The 18,554-nt window shown below is 37.9% G+C and overlaps 1 protein-coding gene across 1 annotated transcript; it reads right to left on the reverse strand.

Moving 5' to 3' along the window:
* Positions 1–3,906: 3,906 nt before the first annotated feature.
* Positions 3,907–18,216, reverse strand: LOC139733951 (putative oxidoreductase YteT). Its single transcript, XM_071644762.1, has 12 exons — positions 18,052–18,216; positions 16,762–16,846; positions 15,810–15,883; positions 14,607–14,666; positions 12,748–12,912; positions 11,767–11,897; positions 11,045–11,099; positions 10,031–10,123; positions 8,599–8,727; positions 7,767–7,868; positions 5,798–5,962; positions 3,907–4,035 (listed from the first exon to the last, which is right to left on the reverse strand). Exons 1-12 carry the CDS (start codon positions 18,172–18,174, stop codon positions 3,907–3,909), a joined length of 1,311 nt encoding a protein of 436 aa, XP_071500863.1. The 5' UTR covers positions 18,175–18,216.
* Positions 18,217–18,554: the final 338 nt, after the last annotated feature.

Consider the following 18,554-nt stretch of genomic DNA (forward strand, 5'->3'; position numbering starts at 1 on the left):
TTATTGGAGGGCAGGTCAGGTCAAACTCTTACTATAACAAATCTTTAAGAAGGGCTACCTTCCTATGTAGGTTAAATGAAATTCCAATCATTTCTTTAGAACTTGGATTATTCACACATGGATGTTTCGGAGGTGCAGTTAACATATTAACATGTTTCGGAGGTGATAACAATATTAACACTCACATTTGTTGAATAAGTGACAATAAGAAGAAACTTCTTCTTGTTATCATTGTTTTTAATAATGACAACTCGAGAACAAGAAATTAAACCCCGTTTCAAGCAGATAAACCACACAGAACAAGTATCTTTGTACACTTCATTAATTAGCATGGGTGGTTTGCATTCCCTTTGGATGAAGGACGTAAGCTACAATGTAAATATTGTATTTTGAAGAAACATGGCATTCCATTTTCTATCTTTAATTGAGATGAGGGTGTGAGATCATTTCAGTAATGTTTCTTTGCTCTCAGAACACTTTATTCCTCAACACCAGGGAAGAATTACTTTGTTTCGGAGGTGACATTCAATGTTAACATTGTGTTGAAATATTCATATACAGTATGAATATGAAGGATATAAGCTAAGTATTGTAATCTGAAGAAACATGGCATTCCATTTTCTACCTTAAAGGGTGTGTACAGTACTGGTTGAGGTGAGGATTTAGCTCTTAATGTTTTAATAATATTTAGAAACCACTCTATGAGATGTCAAAGAGCATGCAATTCTAAGGGGTATCAAAAATTTATTTGATGAAATTTGGTTTTGAAATGGCTGAAATATCTAAAAACAAGGTAAAACAAAGTCGAGATCGTGATAAAAGGCGTGGCCTATCGCCTTTTATTATTATCATATTTTGGGTATCTCAGCAATTTGAAAACCAATTTTCATCAAATAAACGTTGAATCCTTCTTAAAATTACATGGTCTTTCATATTTCATATTAAGGTTTCTCATTATCTCACGTAGGAATGTTCAAACATGAATCCCCACCTCAACCAGTACTGTACAGTCCCTTTAAATTGAGATAAGGGTGTGAGATCATTTTAGTAATGCTTCTTTGCTCTCAGAACATTTTATTCCACAACACCAGGAAGAATCACCTTGTTTCGGAGGTGACATTCAATGTTAACATTGTGTTGAAATATTCATATACAGTATGTCCCCCCCCCAAAAAAAAAAGTTATAATCAGATTTTTGCATTACTAGCACCCAATATGACTTAACCGGCTAAATGCTACTTCAGGGTCTTAAAATATAACATTATAGCTCTATTTCGCAGAAAAAAAAAAAAAAATTTAAATAAATAAATAAATAAAAAATTGAAATTCACTCGCATTACATCATGAGTGTGACTTTTCAACTTCGGCATCATCAGTGCGTATAGACTTGACCTTGCATACATGTATTATACTTTTGCGTATTTTACCTTTATAGTTACTGCCTGACATTTAACCTCTGTCCTTTCACACAGCGAATAAACTTATACAAATGCACAGACATTTCTCGCAGTTGTTGATACTTGTTCTCAATTGGTCAACATCAATCTAGTATATCTTGAGTTGCGAGAAAATGATAGTATTTCAGATCTTGACCTCTACCATAAAACATTTACATAATCGGTCCATCTCACAAGTTAACCTGTCCCATTACGTCATCATGAGTTTGAGGGCAGGATGAGTGTGTTTATGACGAGAGGAACATTTTTACATAATATGCATATTGTAAACATACCTTTAGGAGACACTTACCTAGAGGAGACGTGTGTGTCTCCATTATGTTTCAATGTTGATAAAATGCAATGGCACAAACGCACTACAGGGAATATGAATATTCATGCTGATGCTATAGTTCCATGTTAAACCATACATTTGGTAATTTTGAAATTGAAAATAGACATTAAAAAGTTAATTCAAAATAGGAACATTTGACATACATTAAATTCATCATCATATTTCAGTTCTTAATTTGTCCTTCATCATTTGATGCAATTACTTCATTACCTTTATTCGAGTTGCATTCCTTCTACAGACGGATTCCACCAAAGGTAATTTTCAGCGATACAAGAGGCTATTTGTATCTCCCTGCCCAGCAATAGTAGCACAGCATTGTTAAAATGGATAGAAAACTTTTCACAGCACACTATTCCTTTATCATCATACCATGCTACACGGTAGGGTGGTACAGCAGGGCTACAATCCATATTATTTTGTATGAAAATCCGTAAGATTCTTAACAACCCAGGGAAATAGAGTATATTGTGTGTGTCTGGGTCATGAATGCACCTCAACGAGCGAAAATAAAATGCACAAGAGGGAGGCTTTTAAAAGTATTGCAACAAATTAAAGGGAACTGTATTTTAAAGTGAAGAGTCTCCAGCACGATAGAACCGTGTGGGGAATATATCAGCTGGTTACCGATAATTTTAAACAAACTCATACATGTAGGCCAACAAAAAAGTGAATTTCACATAGCACAGTACAAATGTATACACTGTACCTTAGAATTAAATCAAAGGCTGATGGGGAAATAATGATTGAGACATATTTGCATTTCAAGACTGAAATCCGAAATCATGATATTCCAATCAGAGAGTTGGTTCACATGTCAGTCTGTGCTTTAACTCATAAACTATAATCATGAACGTGGAATAAAAGTATGAACTACTCAGTATGGATAAAATGCAGTCACTATCATGATACAGAAAAGGTGAAATATGTTAACAGTGGACTGGTCTATCTCCTAATGATATGCACTGAAATGAAAGTAAATGATATGAGAATGATATATTGGGAAATGAAAATGATATGGAAATGATACAAACAATGAATGGTTAATGTTGCATACACAGTATTCCTTTTTTATAAATATATGGAATTATGACTATCACAAGAACACTTGCATTTATCTCCATCATAAAAATCCTCCTATACATGAAACTGCACCAATGGAAACATATTTATCATAGTTCATGCTTCATTTCACTGACACAATGTACTATAGCAAGCCAGTCCCCCTGTGATCATATACATATACTACTGTATACCCCAACTATTTTGCGAGGTTATCATTTTTGCGGATGTCGCGGGTCAGGTGCTATTCGCGAAATTAAAGACAAGCCAAAAGAATTACTCTGATCCCAGTATGAATGTGATGCACACGTATACATTTTCTCCATTCAGTACAGCACTCCACGATTGCGAATTTAATCACTCGCTATATTGTCGGGAAGTCCCGATTTGCGAAAATGTAGACTCGCTATTCTTATGGCGTATACAGTATCTCTTCTCTCTTCTCTCTCTCTCTCTCTCTCTCTCTCTCTCTTTTAACCCGTTGACGACGAGCTTATTTTGCAATAACACCCATTTTCCATAAACACCTGCCCGAGTGTATTCTGGACTCGTCTTCAACCCGTTAAGGGATAAATATTTCACAGTCCTATTGGATACTCATGGGGTGAAAGAGGGAAAGTATTAACGAACCAGACCTCTGCACTAAATTCAATGCAATTCATTTTTTCTTTCTATCCTTCCCTCTAGCACACCCAAATTGTAATACTGCATGTACCAATGGCTTACTCACAGAGAAATACTATCAGTTTCATATAAAAGTTTATAATTGCTTCAATCTTCATGATAACACGTGTTTGCACTTTATTAATCGAGCACTGATTTAAAAGAGTGGCATTGAATTTTTTCTAAAAAAGTGGCAATTGATATCAAAGCAAGCATTTGTTGACCTCTGTACAAGAGATGTTCATTGTATATTTCCTCAATCTATAGACATATTCATCCGCAACTCGTACACTGTATGTGACGTGAGCTGCAGTGATCCATTGTTTTCTACACCTGACGGTCAAGGTATTTCATGGTTCATGGAGTCCTTATCTTTCGCAAAGAGCGAAAACATCACCAATCCATTGGGGGCTCCATGGAAACGACTCTGTTCTGTTTTCTTGCCCTCTCGGCCGCAAACGTGATGAGGTGGCTCTCGAGCGTGTCATCTGGACCAGTTAGGATCATCGTGGGATCATCGTTCTAAGAGGTAGAGAGATGCCAAATAATGATATACAATGTATTTTAGCTTACTGACTGTGGAATCACCATTCTGACAGTACCAGAGATAGAGAGAGATGCCGAAGATCGCTACGGTGTCGCAGCAACCTCTTTGCACTGACAGAACAAAGCCTTCAGTTCAGCGAGTACAAAATTACTACTTCAAACTTCACAGCAGTGCTGAGCAACTTTACTTTTCTGTTAACTCCTGCACATTTCCACCATTATCTTCCTTTTACATATTTTGTTTTTCACGTTTTAGCAATTCTCGCTATCGCCAATGACGTAAAAAGTACCCGGATGTTGATTTAAGCATCATTTACGGTGCATTATGGGATAGTTCGGGAGCCAAGTCACTTCCGTTCGTACGCGCGTGATACGCGACTAATGCTCTTTACATACAACCGACTGTATTCTTACGTGTAATTACTGTTTCCACAACTTGAATTTTAGCTTTCATATGATTTGAAATTTCTCCATTCTAGAGAAATTCTTGTAAATACGAATATAAACGAACAAATCTACACAAATATCCCCGGCATGCGAGATGTGACGTGGGTGGAGTTTTCAGGTGACTCCAGAGCGCGTGCGACTTGCTTTGAAGAAATTGCTAGATGCTTCGGAGACAGGATAAGTTCGAGATCACGGTTCGTTCCCAATAGTGTTCGCGGCACTTCAACAGAGAACAAAAAATAAAAAGATGGGCATTCCATGACGATATCCAGGTGATTTGAAATTTCTCCATTCTAGAGAAATTCTTGTAAATACGAATATAAACGAACAAATCTACACAAATATCCCCGGCATGCGAGATGTGACGTGGGTGAAGTTTTTGGGTGACTCCACAGCGCGTGGAACTTGCTTGGAAGAAATTGCTAGATGCTTCAGAGACAGGATAAGTTCGAGATCACGGTTCGTTCCCAATAGTGTTCGCGGCACTTCAACAGAGAACAAATAATAAAAAGATGGGCATTCCATGACGATATCCAGGTGGGTGAATATTTTCCAGTACCGATATTATTTTCAGCATATGCCGAGATGACTGATGTGCAAGTCGATCGCAATGATCAAACAGTACCGGTATGTCTAACGTTAGATTGTATGCGTGCGCTGCATGCTATATGCAAGGCCTAGGGCAATGCGGGGGCTATAGCTACAGTATGTATCACACGCCTGGCTGGCTTGGGTACAGCCGCCTACTAGTATCCGTGGCCGGCGCAGCGCTAGGTAAGGTACACGTACGTGCACGCTAGCGCTGTGCAAAATATAACCCGCACCGGAAGTGCCCAAGTCCCGGAAGTGCACTAAGTCTTGACGAAAAAGCCACATCCAGGTACTTTTTACGTCATTGGCGATAGCGAGAATTGTTTGCTTTCTTGGAGAGATACAGTGCCATATTTTTCTCATGGCTTAGCACTGCGGCTGAGAAATCGTAACCCTCCTTTATTCCAATGTGCAACAAATGCGGAAGACAACAACCATTATTGTCATACAAGAAACAAAAAAAAAAAATGGACAGAACTCATAAGACAAAGAAAGTAAAACAAACTGACTCTTCACATCATTTACCAAACAGTAGATCTCATTCACAACATTTTCAATAATGAGGGGGGATCGGGATTACGAAATCCAAACAACAACACACAAAACAAAAATATTATTGGCTCAAGAATATTAGTCAGGACTTTTGCTTTGTGTGTATAATAAATGTGCGTTTGAGAACATCAATCCTGTGCATACTTACAGCGACAGCTTCGACAAAGTTGTGCATGAGGAAGAAGTCGGCGCAGCCATGACCGGTCAGTCTTGTTCTCATGGGGGCGATGGACCAGGGATAGATCTCTTTGGTCAGTCTCGTTGTGAAGTCAAACAGATGAATGGACGAACCTCCAGAGTATGTCAGCTCTCCCTGACCAAATGCAAAAAAAAAAAAAAATGGAAGAAGTTCATCATTATTTCTAATCCCTTAGCTATATGCAAATAATTACATCAAGCCTCAAACCAAACCATGTAAGGGTGACAACATTTAATTGTTTACACTGGATCCTCCCTCTGGAACAAGCTTCCTTTCCATATTTGTGCTATCTTCTCAGTTGAATCTTTTAGGACAGCACTGAAAACCCCTACAGTAAATAAAATTTAACATATGATTACTTGATAACTTCTTTTGTCTTTCTTTCTTTCCTTTCCTTTCCTTTAAATTGTTTCTGTTTATTCTGTGTGAGGAATTTCTTGTACCCTTACAGCACTCAGACAGAGTGGTATTAAAGGGGCACTGCATATACGTATCATCATTATCATTATTAATAACAATGTGGGGATCCTGTCTGTCCGGTAATCATTCTTAACCCGCAGAGGACGGTTCGTGTTTGCTACAACACGCATTTCCCTTAGACACCTGCCCGAGTATACTCGGGACTCGTCCTCAACGGGTTAAATGGAAGCACTCATAATGGTACAAACATCTTATTCAAGTCTTCTATCTTGTTCTTTCCTCCACCTACGTGTAGCTATTTATCTTCTTCCTTCGTCCTTTATCTTTCTATCACTCCATTCTTTCTCTTTCCTCTGCCTTTCTCTTGCTCAGCTACTTCATCCCACTGAAGACTACATGTAGTTTCAAGTAAACTCGGGGAGGTGTCTATACAAAATGTGTGTTATAGCAAATCTGCTCGTTTTCTACCGTACGTCCCAAAAAAATTACAGCGGGACCCTTCGCAATGATAACTTTAAAAATAGTGAATCAATCCAAGTACAATTTCAGGGTACGAAACTCATTGCCCACATCTTACAGAAAACCCCATTCGATTTGCTTCAGTGGTCAAAGAGAAATTAGGAATTTTGTAGAGCATGTCAGGAATCTCTTCCCTCCAAGTTCTGTCTATTGTGTTCACACACAAGAGCATCCAAGTGCTAAACTTTGAAGAATCAGACTCACGACATGCTTTACAACAATCCACATTTCTCTGTGACCGCTTAACCAAATCAAATGGGGTTTTCTGCAAAATAGAGCTAAGATGTTATATTTTAAGACCCTGAAGTAGCATTTAGACAGTTTAATCATATTGGATGTTATCAATGCGAAAATCTGATTGTAATTTCTTGGGGGGGACATACTGTACAGGTTGACTGGCAACTGAGAAATTCATCCTTATGAATATATACAAAATGTGTGTTATATCATATCTGCTCATTTTCTACAGGTTGACTGGCAACTGAGAAATTTCTCTTTACAATATGACCGCCATTCCAATCAGGCAACTTATTAAGGGTGCAAAGGTGGCCAGCCCCATAACAAAGGCCATTGTCAATTAATGGAGATTGGGATGACTACAATCTAGGTAAAGCCTTTTTATTGGCAATAGGTATCAGGACACTAATGAGGACAGACAAATGGGGGGTACCGAGGATTGAGAAAATTTGGAAATAACAATATACTGGCAATTCCTATTACAACAAAGTCCTCGAGACTGGCAATTTTCTTTCATTACATTAAAATTTCGCCATAGCGAACAGTAAAGTATATTAAGATAATTATACATATGATGATTTTGGGACCTGAAATTTTTCTTTTGTGGTAACAAGAATTTTGTTATGAAAGTCTTTGTTTATAACAGGAGTGCACTGTACTTTGAGAAGCAATATAGTCTGCTTTAACTCTCACAGTGTGCAGTTTGTTGGCCTCTTAGTGAAGTAGCGTCACCCTTTCATACCTTTGTGCCGAATATCCGGACTTGTCTCTCGCAAAGTTTCTCGGTGAATGCTACCATCGTCAGCGATGCTGTTCTCCCGCCTTCGAAAAACATATTCACAACCTTGGAATAAGAGAGAGTAAAAGAGTAGAGTCAACCATCTTACAAAACACAAACGAACACATGAAGAAAAGGAGGTTCCCAAGTGCAATAGGGAAAATATAATAATTTTCTTTGCATACATTTAAGTGAAGAAAAATAATTTCTACATGAAAGAGAGTTTATATCACTTTCTTGACAGGACAAGACAATTACTTTTCAGGAACTTAGTAGCCCTGTTTTTCATAATAATTCAATGCAAATCTTTACTGCATCTGATCTGCATAATCAAGGAACAATACCAGAATCAATCTTTCAGTTGTTCTTGAAAATAAGTGAAATATTACATTTCATTATAGTCTTTTATGCTCGGTTTTATGGAGATATTTGACTATTTGGCCTATTTGAATGAAACTATCTCATGCTGAAGCAGAGAATTTATCTACAACCAGTGTTAAGGTCCATAAAAATATATTCAAGTACTCAGTATTTGATTCTAGCAAAAGATTTCTTCAGACGGAAAAAGTACATTTGGGACAGTGCAAGATTATCCAAACGATGGGTTCACTTGTGAAAGGAGTAAAATTTGCTAAACTTCACTGTAAGATCAATGGACACAGACATGACGACTGTACAAACATTTGTGAGAAAACAAGAATGTGGCAATTTAAATGTCAAATAAAGCATACCGGTGAGTCAGAGAAACTGACAATTCTGCAGTAGATTGACTCCTCTCTGCATACATCATACTCACCTGGTTGTCACACACGTCATTGTCGCTTTCATACACACATCTCCCGTACGGCCCGGTCTCCAAAGCCTCCTTGACAGATTCTGGTGTTGGGACGTCTGTAATAATCGACACAGGCCATCCTACATTGCCCTATATGGAATCAGAGACATTGAAGATATTTAAGAGATCTCTGGTTAAAATCTTCTGTACATCTCTCTGTCACTTCTATGCAGTGTCAACAGAAATGCAATTCACAAGACTACTGGTATATCTTTATGACAATATTAAACATTTGTCTTATTGTCACTGTCTTGAGTGATGTACAAATAATATGAAGCCATGTGGGAAATCTATTTCTACCTCTGCCAAGGAGGTTACATTTTGGTTTGCCTAGCTGTTTGCTTATTTGCCTATTTTGCAAAATAATTCGAAGAGTTGCAAATGTATTTGGATGATACTTGGATGACATTTTCAGGAAAAGTTGATAATGACACAAGTAAGAGATGATTAAATTTTGGTATTGATGTGGAACACTGTTTTGCTCCCAGATTTTTTTTATATTTTTGAAGGATCTTTTATCACTGGGAAATAGGGCCAACAAATGAGATGATTCAAGCTGCCTGTATGTGGGGCGCACATATCTGAGTGAGCACTCGAGGTACATCAAGAAGCTAGGGTAAACACTAGAAAGGATTCTATATCGTTGGGCAATAGGGCCATTTTTAGCAGATGACGACTGCGTGTATATGGGAGAAAATGAGCTGCTTGGAAGAGGAGCAGTTTTGACTTGGGGTAGATAAGACCACAGACTTTAAGTCCTGAGGTCCCTTGTTTGAGATCTCCAGCAGCAGCAGCTGTGTCCTTAATATCAAAGGCACTTTATCCCCATCACCCAGGCCTTCTGAGAGGACTTGAAGCTGTCTGCACTGTGGTTATTTGCAAACAGGCATCCATTGCTTTCATGTTAAACAAGTCATAATAAATTATTTCAGTTCAATTCAATTGGTGTTATACATCCCCCCCCCCCCCTCCCCCATAAAATCTGAAATATTTTTCTAGTATTACCACTGCTCCTACTGCCACTTCTGGTCTCATTATCATTAATGCGATGGGAGGTAACCATTTTTACTCCCCTGACCAGAGAGATGTAAGGTTAAGCATCATGCCACACTGTAATGAGGTTGCTTGCACTCGGCTGCATTGAAAGTCGGGTTCTTTTCATACTTGTGGTTTTGAGAATTACAAACTGTACCACAGAGGCCCAAGTATGATGAATTTCTGATCTATCAGCATCTTCAAAAATGTTTCTTCCTAAATATTGTAGTAGTGTTGGATGTTGAACTGGTCTAATATCTGCAAAGGTACCCTGCTCTTTCTATACATGTAACTGTATAGATACGAACTGTTCAATGTGATGCACAGATAATAATTTGCAAGTACATGATACACCTACCATAAGTACATTTCCAAGGTAGAGTTTCTTCGCTGAGTATGGACATGATGTCTCGATACTACAGTCTGTACATCTCGATCCGGCACCCGCTGGCTGTGCAAGATTAAAAGATGGAATTAACCAAGAATTCAAGGAATAATATACTACACCAAAGAAACAATGTGATAGATTATACAGTTTATAATAACATTTGAATCTTGCACGGGAAAAATACAAGCGACAGAAAACAAAACAAAAACAGATATTTTCTGTGACTGTGATTTAGTAAGTATATAGTCACTGGACATTTAACAGAAATACAATATTTCACTGCAGAATAAGAACCAAAACAAATACTAATGAGTATGGAATGTAATAACTGGGTTCACAGTTACAATAAGGCTAAGTTTTGTCCTACACTAATTAGTTTGACTAGTTAGTCTCGACTCTTAAAGGACAAGTTCACCTTCATAGACATGTGGATTGAGTGAATGCAGCAATATTAGTAGAACACATCAGTGAAAGTTTGAGGAAAATCCGACAATCCGTTCAAAAGTTATGAATTTTTAAAGTATCTGCGTAGTCACTGCTGGATGAGAAGACTACTATAGTGTATGATGTCATATGCGTACAACCATATAAAGAAAATAAAACGAGAATTTCACAAAACTTTACTTTTTGAATGAAGTGAACATTTCTTCGACTTGTTACTGACATATGTTAAGGGTAATATTATTCCCCCTGCCTTCTGAAAGAGAGAAGTCAAGTGTTCTTTTGTTATGCGAGAAAAGTGAGAATATGTTGAATTTTCTTTATTCTTTCTTGATATCGTTGTACTCATGTGACATCACAAGCTATAGTAGTCTTCTCATCCAGCCTTGTGTGAGCAGAAACTTCAAAAATTCATAACTTTTGAACGGATTCTCGGATTTTCCTCAAACTCTCACTGATGTGCTCTACTAATATTGCTGCATTCACTCAACCCACATGTCTATGAAGGTGAACTTGTCCTTTAAGTGGTTCCACGAATCTTACCTTGTTTTCTCGCCTGAAATGCTGTAATGACCCAAATGAAGAAACTTGTTGACATCTAAAAGTGGAAACACAAGAAGAGATGAACAATAATCAAACAACATTCAAGCAATAATTATAATTTTAAAAAACTCTACAACTGTCTTCAACTTTAGTGAGAAAGGGGTAATTTATGGGTGAGAAAGAAAACAAGTGTCTAATTGATAAACATTGTAGTCAATTTTGTAATTTCATAAAAAAGTTTGATTACTTGCTAGTTTGAAATGTATCACACTCAAGCACACCTATACCATCAAAATTAACATTAAACAACATCCAAATCATCATCATCACATTGCATTTTATAATTCATAATTATGGGAAGTAAAAAGATTTTATAAAAAAACTGTCAGACCATGTCTGTCATTCACTCTGATAATGGAAGCATAACAAGCTGAGAGGGATGAATTCCATAACCACAGGTTAATCTTTAAGTGTGCACATGAAAACAAAAACAAAACACAACTAGAAACCCTGCTATGGTGACTGGTATGCCTCCGCCATAATGCATAGTTCTCCCTATCAGTCTATGCACGTCAACAATGTTGAGATGATAGTTTCACTTCAATGGCAAAAAGAAAAGTAAATAGAATGATGGACAGAAGGATGGACAGATAACCTGAAAACATTATGCCTCCAATGACACTTTGTGGTGGAGGCATAAAAAAAAACTCGCTGCAACATACTTATTTTCCCCCATCCACCAGTGTATGAGGTCGACGTCGTGGCAGCATTTTGCGAGCAACGAGAAAGTCGAGTCATCTTCCCTGCGCCAGTTGCCACGGACGTACGAGTGTGCAAAGTGGTAGAAACCAACCTGACATCGACGGTAGCAATGCAAATGTGAAAACAGAGACACTGCATGAAATACCATCAATGGGCACTCAGCTTAATAATACATGTACTTCTTCACTGCAAATGGTAAAAGGTGCAATTAGATGTTTTGTACAGCTGGGAAAATAGTATGTCCTTTTCATAAGTTTAATATCCTTTTCATAAGTTTAATATCCTTTGTGACTGGCAAATAATCAATATTTTTGGGCATCTTTTGTCATTCAACAAGGTTTTATTCTATCATTCTCTTTATTTCAATGATCTTTCATACAATCCCTCTCTTCACTCTTTTTTTTTTTCATTTCAGTTATCTTTTACATAACATGAACAGTAAAGCCCAGGGTACTTTTCGACAGAGTACAAAGCATGATGCTTACATAACAGATTAAAGAATCACAGAATAGACACATAAAAGGAAATGAAAATGATCATGATAAGACACAATATGCAATGCACACATATATGGGGATATCTCCATCTAAAACCCCATCTTTTTTAAAATGCTATCACAATGATGACTACCATCTTTCTCATTCTTGTCTTCTATTAAAGTGTAAAATGCATTCAATGGCAAAATCTTTTTCTGTAAATGCTTACAGGTAGTAACTTGAGCCAAACTGGACAAAATAATGCATTAACCTGTTCCTCTCGCAATTTCTCAAGATTTTATTTTATTTCAAGGTAGGCCATCCAGCATGAAGTGCAGCAAATCATATTTCCAAAGAAAGCTTGATACTCTTCAAAGCAGGAAGATGCTGAAATCAGAAAACTGATTATATCTAGCCTTCGGGATGATGAGTCATGCAAGACTAGAGTGACCCTCGGGTGCTCACAGGTTCTAGATGCTGGATGTTAACGACTTCACCGATGGCCCCCGATGTTATGAGTTCCTTGATCTTCTTGGTGGGTGGGAAGTGTCTAAGGACGTGGCACACTGCTAGGATGACGTTGTTCTCCTTACACGTCCTGACAATCTCTCTACAGTCCTCCTCCGTGACCTGTAGGTCAAAGGTGAGAGAATGAGAGGGTCAGCTGAGGAAGAGTTCACCAGGTTCTAATAACCTCCGCCAAGGGAGGAGGTTATGTTTTCATTGCCGTTTGTTTGTCCGTGTGCAAAATAACTCAAAAAGTGGTGTACGGATTTGGATGAACCTCACAGGGAAGGTTGAGAATGATACAAAGGAACATATGATTAAATTTTGGTAGTGATCTGGGAATTTTTTTGAATTTCATAAAGTTCAACATGAATTTTCAATATTTTGGGAGGTAGGGTCAATGAACTTGGGAGTTCAAGCTGCATACAGTAGCATTTGAGGTTTTCATAGCACACTAAAGTGCATGCTCTAGTCTCTGCTAGGGTGAGGCGCGCTGCACACCTGGAAGATGATGATGTATTATACAAAAGACTGGGAAATCGGGCGACTTTCAGCATGCATACGTATGAGTGGAAATCACTGGTCTCTATGCATGAACAAGATCAGTGGTGGAAATGAGCTGCTTGGTGGAGGTCTGTGCTCTCAGAGTGCTTCTCTAGTTATCTCATGTGGTCTGTTGTCATTGCATGTGGCGAGGTGACAGTATCGTATATGTTCACTAAGAATATGTCTGTGTGTCTGTACTGGCGGCTACTTCTAGAACTTAAATATACTTCATAAGGCTTTTAGCTCACTGCATGACATACAAATTGTTAAGTGACATGTCAAGCAAAATGTGGGATGAGGGACTTTGCAAGTGGTCTTACCATCAATGGGATCAGAAAAGATAGTTTCATGGTACAAATTGGCACAGACCCATCAATTTTACATTCAAAGCTTGTATTCTCTAAGAAGCAATCTTAGAACCAGGTTAAGTCTTGCATTTAAAACTATTTTGAGCAGTTGAGGACGGTTTAATTTTGCTGCAACACGCATTTTCCACAGACGCTTGCCCGAGTATACTCGGGACTCGGCCTCAACGGGTTAATTAGATGGAAAACAAGATTACCCTTTTGTATAAAAAAAAATAAAATCTGTCATAATTTCCAAATCTTTTCTGCTTCAGACCATTGCATTCTCAAGGGCTTGATGATTGGTTGGTATCTGGTAATTATTTGATGATCTCCTGATATCTGATAACTGTCAGATGGCTTGTCACATATCAATACTATTTTTCGTTTCCCCTTCGGACCCTACAATGTATCTGCACTGATTGTCAACCCCAACAAAAATCGACATACAATTACTAAGGGCTAATGACGTAATAATATACGAGTTCTTACAAGAAACATAACAAGGGGTAGTAATGACAACCATTTGTTACAATTTCAGATAACTTTTGTTCCAGATAAAGGACAAGTTCACCTTCATAGACATGTGGGTTGAGTGAATGCAGCAATATTAGTAAAACACATCAATGAGAGTTTGAGGAAAATGAGACAATCCGTTAAAAAGTTATGAATGAAGTTTCTGCTCAGTCATGGCTGGATGAGAAGACTACTATAGCTTGTGATGCCCTTGTATGCATGTGACATCATACACTGTAAGTCTTCTCCTCCAGCGCACACATATTTTACATAACTTTTCAGATAACTAATAATTTGCCTTCACTCAATACACATGTACAGAGTTGATAATAAAAAGGTTCATTGCCTCTGCTGCTCTGGTTCAAATAAGAAAAAAAAATAGTAACAGAGGAAATTTGAAGCCTCACTTACTGCCATGGGCTTTTCCAGTAGAACATGATAACCCTTTGCAGCACACGCTATAGCAGGTTCCTGGAAAGAGAAGAAAATAGAAAAATTATGATAATGAAAATGTAACTCAAAGACATAATGTCCTTGCACCCTTTGGGCAGAGGCATAACAACTATAGAATTTTTTTTACAATCCATGTTGAGAAATAAAGAACAGTCGAACGACAATATCAATTAAAGTTGGATGAAAGTCATGAAATATGGTGAAAATGAAACAAATTATGAAATCACAAAACCTCATGTATTTTCATATAATGTCTACATTGTTAACCATTACATAGGCAAGGTGGATTAGCACTGAGCATTAATTAATTCCATTGCCTCAATGTAGTCTCATTTCTCACATTAATCCATGTGACATCAAACATTAGATATTATAAAATGGGTTCAAGAATGTAGCCAATAGGAAGCGCTGAAATGAGTCAGGTGTGCTTTGGTTATTTTAGTCCCATTGCACTGCGTGTTAAATCCTATTGCCGATCGTCTGTGCGCACGGCGGCTCCTTTGAATTGCATGCATACGCGCTGTCAATCCTGTAAACAACTTCTAGTTCCGGCTGCCGGCCGGCCGGCCTTTCTTCCCTTGTGCATAACATGTGTGGCGTACGTATACTCTTATACGTACAGTAGACCAAGCGTTGTGGGACCGGACACGTACATGGAGTCACTTTGAAGGGCAAATCCAACGATTTAGCAGGTTAATTCTCACGCCGTTTTCAGAGTATGTTGTCTAGTAGGCCTATATGAGGAGTCTATATGAAGTCTTTAAGGTAAAGGGTGCATATTCTATGTAAAATAAGTAAGTTTTCATGCGGGAACTTAAGTGTCCGGAAACCCAACCCCCCCATCATTCATACTTACATGTGCGGGATTTCCGAGTGCGACGTGCGTAAATGTTTGGGACGAACATCTTCGGACATCTTGACCCTCAAAGGTACGTGAAAAATGCTGTTAGTTTTTGAATTTTCGACCCATTTTATAAAACAAATGATGCACAGGATTATTTCGTGGCGTTAGTGGAGATGCACTCTATCTTGTGCATCATTTGTATATCAACTGTCCAGTATCTCATCATATGTCCAGGCTTATGCTGACAATGGTGTCCCACAAAACAACACAGATTTGATAACAAATGATAAAGTAACAATTTTTTTTTGGTCACTTACTTTATGATGTCTGTCTGGAGTAGCAATGATTGCAGCATTGGCAAATTTGCTCTGAGCCAAAAGCTCCCTCCAGTCTAGGAAGTTTGAGATAGAAAGGAATAGAGAGCAAAATAGACAGAGAGAGCGAGAGAATAGAGATACAAGGAATACTAAACAATGTACAAGAGGGCATTCACTGGCACACACTGCAGACAAAGAAAATATAAATCCAAATGCAAGCACATAATTCCTCACAACAAAGCAAAGCATGCAAGTGTTTGCACTTGGCATGAAAACACAGCTAAAATCCCACTCATCAATGAATTGGATTTATTTGCAAGTAAACATTGATAAGGCAGAGGTAACAAATTCACACATTAACGTGTATGCTCCTTTTTTTCACACTACCTCCCCCCCCCCCCCAACAAAAAATAAATAAATAAGATTGACAGTACATGTATTGATAAAAGTCTCTATCATGTCAAAGGCATGCCATGATTCAATTTACTCTTTAACTTGTGACGATGAGCTGATCTGCTTTAGCACGCATTTCCCATAGACACCAGCCCGAGTATACACAGGACTAGTCTTCAACAAGCTAATATGGCTATGACAAAATTAGAGAATGCTATATAAAAAAAAAAAAAAGTCTTCAGCTAATTCCAAGACCACTATTAGGGGATTGTCCATTTTAGCAAATGCAAATCCAGCAAATTCACTTGATTGTCTGCAGAATACTTACAACAATTAAGATTTACATGTAGCTGGTCATGTTTACAGTACTTCTCTCACTCATTTTCTAGTTTATGATGCTTGGATGGAAGCAAACACAATATCCAACACACAATGCAAATACCAAGGCCAGGTTTTTAGCAAAGAAATGCTTTTGTATATCAAGGAATTTCCTCACTTTTTACTTCTTTACCCCCTTATATGTATGGTTGTCAGTTTGTTTGTTCAATTACATGCTTACCTTCAAATACATTTTCTGGAGGAATGTCTAAGACTTTCTGCATGTGTGTCCTCACAAATTTTCTGGGGTCTGCCACACCAACGATCTGAAAAAAAAAAAGAATGAAAAGAATAAAATGCCTACAGCAGTAATGTACATGATTGGTAATATCATTGTGTCTCATCCAAAAGCTCTTAACCCTAAAAAGACTGGGGTATTTTGGTAGCTGGAAAGACTGGGGGGAGGGCCTTTAAAGGGCCCCCCTGAGATCTCGGCCGTGGATCCCGCGATCACCGCGAAAATTTGCACAATGGTAGTGTGCGACGTATTCTGCAAGATCACATAATCAGATTTTTCAAAATAGTCTTCTTTTATTATATATCAATTAATTATGCTAATTTATGCAAAAATCAGACTTTTTGGTATTAATCAGTAAATAATGTTCCAAAAGTGCAAATTTTTGGTCCAAATACTCTTTGTGGCATTCTTAGCAAATGTACTTGGAAAAAAATTCGGTATCAAATTCAATTTCTTATGTATTTTATTGTTTTATGAATTTCTTATGTATTTCCTTGTTTTTTGACCTTTTGTTTTTGTCTTTTTTTCAGCAAAATTTTATGTCAGACGTTTTTGAAGAACAATACTGCTAAAACAAATTGATTTCAGCCATAATGAGTAAAAATAAGCATATTCATATGAACCATGTGAAAAATATCAATTTGCATTCACTTTGTACACAAAATCACGCTTTGTAGCTATTTTCAGTCCGATGTGCACGTACAAAAAGTTACATAATATCAGAACCATAACCCTGAGCGTCACAAATTTGGTGTCAAAATGTGTGGGAAACTCAAAAGAAAAAAAGTCATAGAGCATCGCGGTGAAAGCAATGCGCGTTGCCGAGTATTCGCACAAAATGTTGAGGGGGGGCCTTTTAGGCCCCCCCCCCCCCCAGTCTTTTTAGGGTTAATGGAATATGTATACTCCATAGCCAAAGCATGCAACAGTTCTTCTGTTTTCAGTGAATGTCAGGTGCTGGACAACAAACCAACTGGGGAGCAAAAAGTCATTTCTAAGGTATTGAATACAGCAGATTGATAAATGATTCCATTAAACTTCAGTCCAAGGAAGGTCAATCAATCAGGCCTAATCCTCTGCACATTCACAGTCATTTTGTTCTGTTTTGCTTTGTTTTATTTCACATTTATTTGATAAAATCAGAATGCTCATGAGATGAAAACCCATTCAGAGATTTTTTTTTTAAAATATACCATCACGAGACAGGTAGGCATTTCCTTTCACATCACTGACCTTTAGTCTGTCTGGAAGGTCAAGAGCATAGCTGGCATACGTCTGACCTCTGTTGCCGGCCCCGATGACAATCGCCGTGACCAGCTTCTCTGATTTTGCATTTTCCTCGCTGCCGTCGGCCATTTTCTCTTCTGTCTCCCCTTGGCTGCTCGGTGTTTCTGTGCTAGGTGCTGTTTCTGCAAGGCATTTTAGGCAATGTGTATACATCTATTTAGTCATCAACCCTTTGTATGTCACAGACTAAGGGTCCCATCCAATACTGTATGCATTATCAAATTGGAAATATAAGAGGTGAAAATAACTACAGTGACCACAAAGATTGGAATAGTGTACTGTTTAACGATCTTGTTCAAGTCACTTTGTGAATTGTTCAAACTCCGACATTTTGGCTACTAGGGTTTGAACCAAATATTTGTGTTGAAAAGTAATGTTTTAAGAGAGCTCCCTCATACCGTGTCCACGTCACACATCCGCCATTTTACTCCTTTGCATGTGAATCGTTC

The sequence above is a fragment of the Diadema antillarum genome, unplaced genomic scaffold (assembly GCF_040938485.1).
Source record: "Diadema antillarum isolate AM-2024a unplaced genomic scaffold, OU_Dant_1.0 seq00000507_RagTag, whole genome shotgun sequence".
NCBI lineage: Eukaryota > Metazoa > Echinodermata > Echinoidea > Diadematoida > Diadematidae > Diadema > Diadema antillarum.

Bases quoted from the DNA above. Each gene is read 5' to 3' on its own strand.
- LOC139733951 (XM_071644762.1), bottom strand. From the start codon at position 18,174: ATGGCCGACGGCAGCGAGGAAAATGCAAAATCAGAGAAGCTGGTCACG. The intron at 11,100-11,766 runs GTATGTTGCAGC...TTCCACTTTTAG, and splicing joins TGGTGGATGGGGGAAAATAA to ATGTCAACAAGTTTCTTCAT. The intron at 10,124-11,044 runs GTAAGATTCGTG...AATCTTGCACAG, and splicing joins ATTTCAGGCGAGAAAACAAG to CCAGCGGGTGCCGGATCGAG.